At 55.5% G+C, this 12,223-nt stretch overlaps 1 protein-coding gene across 2 annotated transcripts in view; it reads left to right on the plus strand.

The window, feature by feature from the left end:
* Positions 1-782: 782 nt before the first annotated feature.
* Hdac5 (histone deacetylase 5) overlaps positions 783-12,223 on the plus strand; it is a 35,569-nt gene continuing 24,128 nt past the window's right edge. For both annotated transcript variants that reach the window (XM_027947096.2, XM_027947097.2), the window contains exons 1-2: positions 783-913; positions 6,308-6,518. In XM_027947096.2, the coding sequence (XP_027802897.1) occupies positions 6,497-6,518 (22 nt within the window). In that variant the 5' untranslated portion in view covers positions 783-913; positions 6,308-6,496. The remainder of the gene's footprint in view (positions 914-6,307; positions 6,519-12,223) is intronic.

Here is a 12,223-nt window from a genome sequence, read left to right on the forward strand (position 1 = left end):
CCTACTGATGGATTTTGTTTTCAATATTTCATGCCATTGGACCACAGCAATATTTATTCCCTTAGAATAAATGTTTTGTGAGTGGAATTGCTGGGTCACTGACAAACTGTCCAGGTTTAATCACACATATTCATAATATGTTCCAAGGGGCACTGCAGTGAGGATGGCACCAAAGTCAGGGACCAGCAATTTTGCAGGCTCCTGGTCTGCCCATTCGAAGGCCGTGGACTATTAGCCATACCCTGACGTTCCCCAGGCTTTTCTTTCCCTAACACGGATGCAGTTTGTGGTTAGAGTTGAGGGATTCGAGACCTGTCCAAGCCTCGCAGGCTCCAGTAGGGGCTTGGGCTCCGAGCCCCTAGGAATCCACCCCAGTTCCCCTCCCCCACCACGGGAGGGCGTGTTAGGGAGCCGCTTAGGCAGGCAAAGATTGCACCATCCACGGTTTGAAAAGGAAGTCGGAAGAAAAACCGCAGGGAACAAAGTCGTACGTTCCAAAGACTGAGCCCCAGCAGCGGGTCCTGGTCCCTGAAGGGCTCCCTCCACCACGGCTCGCTGGACTCAGATCCCTTGCCTTTCACCGGCTCGCTCACCGGAGCTTTGGCTGGGTACGGCCCTTTAAGAAGCTGTCACGGTGGCGCTGCTGGCCCCGCCCCGCGGGGAGGGCCGAGAGAGAGGGGAGGGGTTGGTGGTGGCTGAAGCTGGGGCGGGGGGGGGGTCTGAGTCTATTTTTAGCTCCGGGTCGGGTCACGTGATGGGAGTGACGTCTCCGAATGTTGTTGTTGGTGGCGGCGGCGAGCTGAGCCGGAGGAGCCGCCGCAAAGATGGAGGAGCCGTCGAGGAGGCGCTGCTGCTGCTGCCGCCGCCGCTGCTGCCGCCGCCGCCTGCGAAGCCGGAGCTCGAGCCGCAGGGGGTGAGCGCACCACACCCGCCCGGAACCCTTGTCCCCCGGCCCCGGGATGCCCGGCGGAGCCCCCTCCTCCTGCCTTCGCTGCCCGCGGGCTCCTCGCGCGCGCGTAGCTCTCCGCGCCCCCCTTCCTTCCTCCCGGCGCCGGGGTGCCAGCAGGCGCCCCCCGGGAGCATCGCCAGCCTAGGAGCTTGGCCTTGGGCTTGCTGAGCGCGCCCCTCCCCAACCCTCCCATGCAGGGGTGCCTTCTCTGCAGGTAAGGGAGGGGCCGCCTTCCCGTGCCCGGCGCCCCCAAATGGCCTGGGGACTGGTCCGGGATGTCTGACTTGCCCCCTTCTCGGCGGCGTATGTTGTGATGCAGAATGATTTGAGCCCTGCACCCAGATTCCGTGCAGACCCCTCTTCTCTGAACACTCCTTTCTTGGTACTCTGAGGTCAGAGGAGCTGCCCACCCACAGCGCTTCTCCCCATCTCCTAGAACGCCTCCTTGATTTTATGTCCTTGACTTCCCGTGCATGAGGAGGGGGACTGCGGGGGGGGGGGGGGAGCACCTTACTTCTCTCTTCCATTATTCTCACCCTCTCCCCGTGAGGCGTTACTGCGTTTGTTCCCACCCTCTTCTGTCTGACACCCTGGAGCTAGGGAGAGAGCTAGTAGATGAATTGGAGCTCCCCCCTTCTTGTCTCGGGTGGATGCCCCCCATTTTTCAGACTGAGTCTGTATCTCATGGAGGCAGGGGCTCTGTCAGAGCCTTGTTAACTTGGGGGAGTCTGCTTTTTTACCCTCCCCTTCCCTGGGGCCCTGGGAGAGATGAGAACCGGCTGGGTGATAAGTGATTAATATGGGGGTCTGGGGGATAGTGAAGAGGGAAGGTGGGGATGCTTCATTTGGAGGAGAAGGGGACCGCTTGATATCTCTGCCTTTGGCCTTCTAAGATGAGTCTTGTCCCTAGAGAGGAAGGGTAGCAGCTGCAGTTGCTTTGGGGGGTGATGTGAAAGGGATCCACTACTCTGACAGTGACCACTGTGTTCCTGGGACCTGGAGTTAGCTTTGGAGCTTCGAGGTGATGGTAGTGGTGATAGTAATTGGGTTCAGGGTCCAACTGGGAGGGGAAGGTGGAGCCAGAGCATAGAAACAAAAGGAGGCAGGGGATGGGAGATTCAGGAGTCTTGGCCAGAAGGACCCCTGGCTAGTTTGCCTTGCAGGATAGCATCCTGGGATGGGTCCTACCCTGAGTGTCCTTTTAGGTTCCAGACAGTGTAGTCAGGGAGGATACTGAGTCTCCCAAGTCCCAGGCACCAGGATCCCTGAGCCTATGCTAGCTGTTGAGATACTGGGCTGGGCTGGGCTGGGCTGGGCTAGGGATGTGAGTAAGCCATGTTGGGGGCTGCTTCCTTCTTCATTCCAATCTTCCCTCCTTTTCCCTCCCTATACACAAAGCTTGGGCAGATCTTGTTTTGCCTCCTTCCCCTTTTCTTGAACCCTCTCTGCCCTCTTTCCACTTGGAGTTGCATCTGGGTTAAATGTTGATGAGTTAGGTTGGGGATCTCTGAGTTAGAGGAGCAGGCCCCCAGCATCTCCGCTCTGTGCTGGGGTGTGTGCACACGAGGGGCCAGAGATGCAAGTCCCAGCTGCAGGTTACCTGGGGGCAAGGATAGAAGAGATGTTCACTCAGGCTGCCTTCCCCTCTTCTCCAGTATATACCTCTACTTTGGCTGGATCATGTCATCTGGAGGGGGCAACCATGTCACATGCCCCACCCACCCCAAGTAGCTGTAGAGACAAAGGTTTGCCTTCTGTTTCCTAGGGGTGGCATCTTAGCTGTGTGGGGCCTGGGAAAGTGGGGGGTCATTTGTGTTTCTTCATGGTGGTGGCAGGGAGGGGATCAGCCATAGAAGCTGGGGTAGTGCAGTCGGTGCTGAAGTACCAGCTGCTCTTTAATAATTAATTCTTCCTACTCACATCCCTTTGAGGAGGGCTGTCTGGAACACCGCATCAGGCTCAGCCAGCCTGCTAGAGGACTCACTCCTGTTGGCTGGGTGGGGGGGGAGGGAGAGACAGCGAGGGGGGGCGGTTCTTGGCATTTTTGGAGCAATGTCGCTTGCTCATGAATGAAAACCTGATGCAGCCCGTGAGGGGGCCTATTGTAGCCGACTTTGGCTAATTAAACTTTCTCTGCCTTTCTTCTCCCCCACCCCACCTCACCCCAGTCCCAGTCCCAGCCCTTTCTTGAATGGGAACCCTGTCTAGTAGTGCTGGAGAGGGGGTATCATTCTGTTTGAGGTTTTAGGGCAAACAGACCCCTTCTTCTGCCCTCTGCCTCCGCCTCCTCCCTTCCTCCCCTCCCCCCCCCCTTTTTTTTTCTAGAAATAGCAGCCTCCTCCATCTGGCTTGTGCAGATGCCTGGAGCTGCGTCTGAGCAGACAAACAGAAATGGGCCGATTGCAAAAATGAATTTGTCAGCCTGGTGCCTTTTTTCCTCCCCTGTTGCCTTCCCCCTTTCCCTAGTTGGGGGCCTGGACATCCAAGTCAGCACCCTTCGTGGCTCTGATCCTCCTGGACTTCTCTTGGCTCAGCTTGGGGGATCCACAAGGCAGTGAACACTGTCTTAGGCTGGAGAAAGTGGCCTGCTGTGGCCAGTCAGGAGAGGTGAAGAGGAGAAGCCCTGTGTGCCTTCGGATGGAACGTCTGGACTTGTAGCTTTTTGATGCAGTTGTTGGGGCAAGTAAAGCCTATCCTGGACTCACAAGCTTGGTTCAGACTGCTTGGCAATGCCACCTATGACCTGGGAGCTCATGACTTGGACCTGCTTCTGTCAGGACCAGACCTGGTGTGTTGGGAGTGGGTGGCATGGTGGTGCTGGAATCCAGGTTCTGGAGAAGCCCTCCAAGGCACACCTGATGCCCCAGGAATTCAGAGGGAGTTGTTTGAGGGACAAGATCCCTGCAGGGCAACATCATGAACTTGTGGCCTTTGGGACATTGCATTGCTTCACATCTCCCTCACTTGTCCGCCCTCCTCCTCCCACCTTCTGCCAGAGTTTTTATTGCTCACAAGTGAGGTGGGGATGGATGTCTTTCCTAGGTTTTTTGTCCTACCTCCTTCAGCTTATCCGTGAGCTTGCAGGGTGAGAGGCAGCTGATTTCCTGCAGACTTCCCTGCCCTGCTGTCCTGGCTGGAGGTGGAAGGTGGGTTTGGGTCCTGGAGTGGGGTAGAAGTCTATCTGGAAAAAAGAGTTGGCCACTGCGGTAAGGGGAACAGAGCCAGGGGATCTGCCTACTTAGATCATCGTGGAAGCCAGGCTGCTCATTGGTTTGGCATCTAAGGGATGGATCCTCTGGAAGCCACACAGCTGACTGTCCACTGAGACCCTCATGTAACAATAGTGAGTTCTCTGTAGAGGCAGAAACAAACAGCTCAGGTTTTGAATGTCAGGCTGCCCTCTTTCCCCTTTGTGCCTTGCCCCAGACAAGAATCTATGCCCGTCCTGACCAGGCCCTGAATGGGTTTTTGTTCCCAGGGAGCCCTGGCCAGTGAGTAAAAAACTCACTAGACTTGAATGGAGGTCAGCAGATACTCTTTGCAGGTGGGTGGACAGGGGCCCAGGTTGCTTCTGAGCTCCATCGGGTGGGGAGAAACAGTGTAACTGGGTCCTGATCCCACTGTGTGTTCAGGGAGCTGCTCCCTTTCTCTTTTCCCTGTAGGTGAGGATCAGCGCCTTTAAGACCAGAGGGGCTGGGTAGGTGAAGATGATGGGGCCTGGGGGCTGAGCTTAATTTTTGTTCCATTCTGGTCGCTTCTCTGGAGTGCTCTGATAAGGAGGTACTCCTCACTAAGGAGATGGGCTGAGCCATTCAGGCTGCTGGCAATCGTGGGAATTTCTGAACTTGTGTTCCCCAGCCCACGGGAAAGGGTGTGAGCGGGACTGGGCGCCAGCCCTGGTGTGGGCACTGGCTGAGCTGCCAACCCACGCAGGCCCTGCCAGGGCATCAACAGCCCCACCTTCTGCATTCCTGAGCTTGGTCCCAGCCCTGTGCAGCCTCCTTTGTCCTTAGCCCACACAGGTGCCTGTCAGGAGCCATCTAGCCCCTTCGATCTTGACCCTGAATCTGAAAGCGCCTTTCTGCAGCCACAGAGTCCAGCCTCTGTGGGCAAGAGCAGGGGCAGCAGGCCCAGGACCTTCAGGTCTTCTCTATGTGCCCATGTATATGTGTGTGTGTGTTCCTGTGTTCCTGTCACGGATGGCTTCTGGGCTCCAAATGGACCCCACCCCTGGGAATCCTTGATGAGAATGCCAGGCTTACTGAGAACTAATCCTTCCAGGAGGTGGGGCTGTCCAGGAGGCAGAGCTGATTGCTGGTTGGAGGCTTGGAGAGCACAGTTAGGGCTTAAACTTCACTAGCTCTCAGCCTCCTCTCATTGCTTCCTGCTACTCACTTTCATTGGGTATTGGAGGACCTGCCTTCATTTGGAAGCAAATGAATGAGATCATGTCTGGGTGGATCATGGACTGTTTAGGGATGGGCCTAGGTGGGTGCATACCTAGCGTGTGAGGCTTGAGGACAAACTGTGGGGCTGGTGGCGGGGAGAGCTGGAGGGGCGGGGACAGCTTGGGAAACCCATGGTCCTGTAGTACATATTCCATTACTATACTGTCCTTAGCTATCTTTGGGCTCTTTGGTGCCTTTGTGCAAACTGGCAAAAGGAATCTCTTGTGTTCTGGTGGACTTAGTATGTGTCAGGCCATGGTTTGGCAGGCAGGGCATTGGGATATAACCTATGAAACATATGTAAAGCTCTGAGTTTGGGTCCTGAACCCCTTAAGCTGGAGGTGCTGGGTCTGGGAATGGATGTCTCTGGCTTTCCCAATTCCTGGAAACACACTGTCTTGCCCAAACCCATTGTTGAGTGGGGGAAGACCAAGACTAAAGCACATCTATATTTCCAGAGTTGAGAGGTACAAGGTTCAGATAATAGAGAGGCAATGACTCTCCCCCTGGGAGTCCCCAGCTTAGGCTCTCCCTTAACTTCTGCCAAGAACCCCAGGTCAGCTCTGCATTTCCCTACTTCCGTGGAGAGAAGCCAAGAAGCTCCTGCGTTTCTTTGGTACATACTTAGTCTCACATCAGGCACCCCTGGTAGTCTGTAACGTCTTCCCACCTGGCAGAGGAAACTGACATGCCTGCAAAGGATTTTGTTTAGCTGTGGTCACTGTAGCCATTTCCTATCCCTTGGGCATCAGGAACCTTATCAATTAGGAAGAGAGGATACCAGCGTCTGGTCAAGTTCTGCTCTGTCCCTCTGTGCCCCCAGGAAGGTGTAAGCTGATCACTCCAAGGTCTCCTTTGATTCCCAGATTCCTGAGTTGGGGGCCTCTAACCCTGCTCCATCTCTCCCCAGGGATGCCGTTCTGAGTGCCTGACTGCCTCACCCCGAAGGATGGCCTTGGATGGGCATTAGAGGCACGGTGGCCCCGGGCTCCTGTCCCGTCCATCTGTCTGTTATCGTCTGTCTCTCTTGACATCACCGCAGCTCCATCCCCTCCCGTCCCAGCCCCCAACGCCAGCTTCCTGCGGGCCCAGAGCCGGCATGAACTCTCCTAACAAGTCGGGTAAGAGCTGGGAGGTTGGAGAAGAGCCCCCTGGGGCCACTTTGGATGCAGTGGGCTGTGTGGGTTTCCTGCCCAGACCAGCCGACTGCTGGTGTCTCAGCTGTCCGGGAAGTAGGGGGTCAGGAGTAGAGGAGTATTGAAAGGAAAGGACAGAGGTAGTCGTGGGAATTGATGGCCCTGGGAGGGCATCTGTCCACCTCTGCCCTGAGCCTGCCTTCAGTATGGGGGCCTTTGGTCCCTGTTCTGCCTTGCCTTATTGGCCAGGGTAGGTAGGCCTGTAGGGGGTACATACCCCAGAATCTCTCTGGGTGGCCTGAGGTGGTGTTGGAAGCATTTCCCCAGGATAGCTGAATGCCCTGCTTCCTTTTTGTGGTAGCAGCTTCTTTCCTTCTGTAGTTCATATTTTTTTCTTGGTGGAGGTTTGCTAGGCCTGGGCCTTAACCTCTGTGTTTGGGTGTGTGGCATGGGGTGGGAGTGGGGGGACATGTTTATAGAGGAGTCTCAACTCTGTAGAGTCCAGGTAGATTAGATCTCATCCTCTTGGACCCTGGAAATGGTAGATTCCTAATTCGGGGTCTTTTACTCTGACATTTCACATTCTCTTCTGCTCCTAGGACCCTGCCCAGTGCTGCCAGAAATAGTGTATGGGTGGGACTCCAGGCAACTTTATGTTGGGGTGGGTCTGGATGTGTGCCCATGAAGATGTGTCCAAGTGGCCTGACTTGGACCCTCAGGAGTTTCCCAGGAGGGTCATGGGTCAGTGTGGTCAGAGTAATGACTGCCTTCTCTCTTTGACTGTCTCCTGCACAGTCGACAAGCTCAGAGCCCATGTTGCTCAACTTTAACCCTCCATAGCCCTTCCTGTCCCCACATCTTTTTCTGTAGGGTGGATGGGTACTTTTCCTTCTTTAAGAGACAGGGAAATTGGAGCCTGGGATGCAAGCCCATCTGCAGGGTGGACCAGAAGCAGCAGCAGGGAGGGAGAAGTCTGGGTCACCCCCACTTTGATCCCCATCATCCTTCCTGTAGGTTTGTGGTTACCCCTCACGTCCTCCTGCCTCTGCCCTTTCCTTCATTCAACCTGTAGGGGCTGTGCCAGGTGGGCTCTTGAGCTCCCTGGCTTCTTGCCTTCTCCTCTAGGCTGGGTTGACAAGGGGACAGCAGAGGTCTGGTGGGTATTCGTCATTTCCTCTCCTGCCTCAGCTGGACATTGCATCAGCAGGTCATTTGTGTCTGGCAGTAGTGCCAGCTGCTCCATTCCTCTAAGCTGTGACCCTGACCCTTCTGGGAGCCATCTCGATTTCCCACTTCACATGGAGGTCAAGGTCTAACCCTTGGCCTACGGCACAGAGGCTGCTCAGAGGTATCTAGTAATGGCTTTTGAAGGATGTTTCCTAGCTATAGGACTTCACTCTCTTGCAATACAAGGTTGAATAATCTATCCAGCACAGATGAAGTTATCGGGTCGCCTTTCCAGATGCCGGTGGTCCAGGTTCCCTTTGCAGTCACTTCTGCCAGAGCTGGTAGGAGCGTGGGGTAGCTGAAGGTGTCTTACCAGCTTGGGCCCTAGCCAGGATGGGCCTTCTGAGTGAGGCCTGTGGCATTGGCCTTGTCTCCTGGATGGCTTTCCAGCTCCCCCCAGTAGGGGGAGATGCTGTCTTCTGTGTGTCTGGGAGAGAAGGAGGGAGCCCCAGATTGGGAACCTCATTTCAAGACTGTTGAGAGGCTTCACAACTGGGGTCACTGCTTGGGGGTGTTCTCCTGAGGTCCTTTCCAATGGTTCTGGGATCAGCTCCGAGGGTGACAGCCAGCCTCCGTGCAGCCCTTCTTTGAGGGGTTCACCATCTTCCATTCCCACAATTCTGGCTAGCATCTGGGCCAGGGCTGTGGGTGCCCAGCACCTGGCAGAAGCCTGAAAATCATGTGCCTTGGGTACACACGTGAAACCACAAATTGTAGCCAGAGCACACAGGTGTTCTTCCCTAGGGACACCTTGGAGAGAGCCCCAAGAAGGAAAGGTTAGGGCCATGGGGCAGGGGACAGAACTGGGAATAATGAGAATGACTAGTCCCCAAAGATGGGGTGCCCCAGCCCTTGAACACCTATCACTTTCCAATCTCTCCTCTTTCCCTAGAGCACCGAATAGCAGGGCTGGGTAAGGGCAGGGAGTTTTCTGCTGTTCCTCCAGTTCTTCTCAGTGTCTCTCAGCATAGGAACTTTTTGGTTTGGCAAATCCTCACTGAGTATCACCAGTAAGCTTAGCCTGTGGGGGAACAAGAGATAATATGAGATGATCTATCCCTGCCCTCACAGCGAGCAAGTTAGTAAGAGAGTTCCTAGTGAGGGGTGGCAGATGGACACTGAGTTTCTGGGGCCCACCACCCCCAGGAGTGGGAACTTATCCACTTACCTCTGGACTGGGCTGCATGCCAGCATGTGACCTTATCTACCTACCTCTGGCAGTCCTGGGAGTCTGGGCAAAGGCCATTGATGGGACTGCCTGCTTTCCTGGGGAGGCCATTCCCTGGCCTCTGTCTTCCTTCTGGCAGGGCAGTAGGAAACACAGGAGTGAGGCTTCCTTTTATTTTGCTAGAACTGACTTTGTCCGCATGTTTTCCTCAGTGGGGTTGAAAGACTGACTGAATCTGCCACAGCCAAGGCTCAGCCCAGCCAGGTTGGAAGAGTTGCTCTGGACCTAGGACCTGGACTCTTCTGTGCCATTGCTCAGAGGAGAGGGCAAGAGTGCGGCCTGCCATGCGAGCCAGCTTGGATGAAGGCTGGGCCTGGAGGAGATGGCCAGGTTCTTTATCCCCAGTGTGGGAGGGAGACAGGCTTCATGACAACACCTGTCTGCCCAGCAACTCCCAGAACCCTCCACACTTTCTCTCCTTCCCTTTCCCAGGAGGGGGAGGCAGCTACCCCCTCCTTTCTGGTTGACCAGAGAAACTGGGACATGGGTGTGAGGTGGAGCCAGGAACCATGGCGTCCTGTCGCCCAGCCCCAGGCTCTGCCTCTGAGCCCCTGGAAGGCAGGTAGCCAGCCCTGAGGAAGAGAAAGTGGGTCAGTGCTGGTGTAGGGTAGGGGTCTGGGAAGGGGACTCCTGGCCTCTATTCTCCCTGCCCTGGCACAGACTGTGCTCACTACAGATTGGGATCTGTTCACCCTTCCTCTGCCCTGCTCTATCATTCCAGAGGGATTGAAGGCTTAGGATAGGATGACCAGAGGAGGCCGTGTTAACTGTGAGGGGAAGTGGAAGATGCCAAAGATGTCCACATTTTTCCTGGAGTTGGTTTCACATGAGAGGGCTCAGCTAGCACATAACGTGGACCTGGCACATGGCAGCTCCCAGGCCATGCTGACAGGTTTCCACATGACTGGTTCAAAGGGTAGGGAAGAACTAGAAGACAGGCAGGCTCGATGTCTTCAGGGTCCCAGGGCCGCTGGCACCTCACAGTTTCAGGGTAGTGCTCCTGAGCCAACCTTTGGCTTTTTTTTTTTTTTTTTTTGGTGACAGGGTCTCATTAACTTGCTTAGGGCCTCACTGAGTTGTGGAGGCTGGCCTTGAACTTGCAATCCTCCTGCCTTAGCCTCTTGAGCTGCTGAGATTATAGGCATGTGCCACCATGCCAACAACCCTGGGTTTGTTGACTGTGCACAAAGTAAGACTTCTCTTTCTTTCAGTCAGGACTCCCTGCCAACCTTTTGGGCCCATAAAATGGTAGCCTGCAAGAGCTAGGGGAGCCAGCATTGGATTTTTCCCCCTCTGCAGCTTCAGAGTGTTAGGAGACCAGAATGCAACCTCAGAGGGAAGGGATGGAGTCACTGCTGTCTGGGGAGAATGGTGCTGGCTCTGGATGGGGCTCTTGGACCCCATCCTCAGTGTGTGCTCCATAAGGTTTGTGGGATAGCATGTGGGAGCACTGGATGGACAGGGATAGAGAAGAGAAATGAACCACAGGTGGGTGGTATAGTAAGAAGGACTGAAGCTAGACATTAAGAAGACTTGTTGCACTACCTGAATCTCAGAAGAAAAAAGACACTTCCTTCCCCCAGACCTTCCTTCTTATCCCCTGGAGGATTCTGGGAATTGCATTGAAGATTGTCTGGCTGAGTCTGACACTTCGCTTCCTATTTCTTGGAAGCTATATGTACTGGGAGCTGGCGGCCACTGAGTGCCCATGTCCTCGTTGTTCCTATCTTCCCTATTCAGGGAGTCCTCTTTTCTTAGGCGTCTGACTCCCCAGGGTTCTGGGAGCCCTGCTTTCGAATTGTTATAGCTGGTGACTTCCTCTTCTCCAGAGCAGGGCTCTCCTGCCACATTCTCCTGTGCCTGAGGCAGGCAGAGAAAGCCAGGACAGGGCTAGCCAGCCCTTCCGGTTGCTCCTAGCGTGGGTGGGTGGAGTCCTGGGCTGGGAGGGGCTATTGCCCCTGGCTTTCTGGGCTCCCTTGTGTCTGCTACCTATCACCCCACTCATGGGGACCTTGCCCATCCTTCTATTCCTCTTAAAAGGGTCTGGTTGGCCAGGATGGGGATGGGGAAGGGGGTGGTGAAGTTCCCACCCTGAGATGTCCACCAGTGCCTGCTCTAGGTCTAGGTCGGGCCTTACTCCATTACCTTTTCCAGCTGGGCAGCTGTGACTCCAGACCCCTGTTTGGTTCCTGGTCCGCCACTGGGCACTCCTCAGAACATGTCATGAACATCTCACCTGTCTAGGGCCAGGGAAGGTCACTACCTCCCCTATCGGTGTGTTCTCTCACCTGAGGGAGGAGGCCCTCTGCCATCCTTGACTGACAGAAGCTGGCTGGAAAGCTGGTCTCCAGGAGTCACAGCCACCATGTCCTTGGTTGGCCAGCCTCTCTCAGGCTCCCTACAGGAGGGTGAGGTCATCCAGTCCAGAGAGAGGACAGGTGTCCCTGGCTCTGTGCCTGGAGTTGGGGGGTGGTGGTGAGGCAAGGAGGGACCAGGAGGGGCCTCCAAAATAGCAACTGTGACATCAGGAAGGGGGAGGGGGATAAAAACCCAGGAATAACCAGGCTATTAAAAGGCTTCAGTGAGGTCAGGGGGCCAAGTGGGATCTCTGTACCAGTGGTAGGCACAACCTAGGGAGAAGGAGCAGGCCAGAGGTGGGGAAGGCAGGTGCACTGGCCCCATGACCCAACGAGGCTCAAGGAGCGAGACCTCTATCAGGCCCGGATGCTGGCAGCTAATGACTCTTCCTGGAGCGGCTCCAACCTCAACTCTGTTCCTGCTTGGGTGCTGGGGGTGATGGTACTTATTGATGGAAACCCTGGGGCAACTTTGTGCCCTCGCTCACGCTAAGGGCAGTGGGATATGGTGGTTAGAGCTGGGACTTGAGCCTTAGACCTCTCGGCCCTACCATGTGAGCATCTGTATGACCGAGGGCAAGTGACTTTAATCACTCTGTGCCTCAGTTTCCCCATCTGCACCCCTCTCCTGAGGTCGTCATGCAGAGCCAATGAGGTGATGTGTGTTATGCTCTTAGCAATCCACCTGGCACAGCCCCAGGGAAGAGCTGCCTATGCCGAGAATGGGCAGGTGCTACCCGGTCCCCTGCCTGGGCTGGGCAAGGCTTGCAGGCAGGAGCAGCATCCCTGCCTCCTGTAAAGAAGCTGAGCAGCCTTCGGAGGTGTGGGCTCTAGAATGGGTGGGAGGGAACTGCCCCTTAATTGCTGTTTAGGGACCT

Source organism: Marmota flaviventris, chromosome 17 (assembly GCF_047511675.1).
Source record: "Marmota flaviventris isolate mMarFla1 chromosome 17, mMarFla1.hap1, whole genome shotgun sequence".
Lineage (NCBI taxonomy): Eukaryota > Metazoa > Chordata > Mammalia > Rodentia > Sciuridae > Marmota > Marmota flaviventris.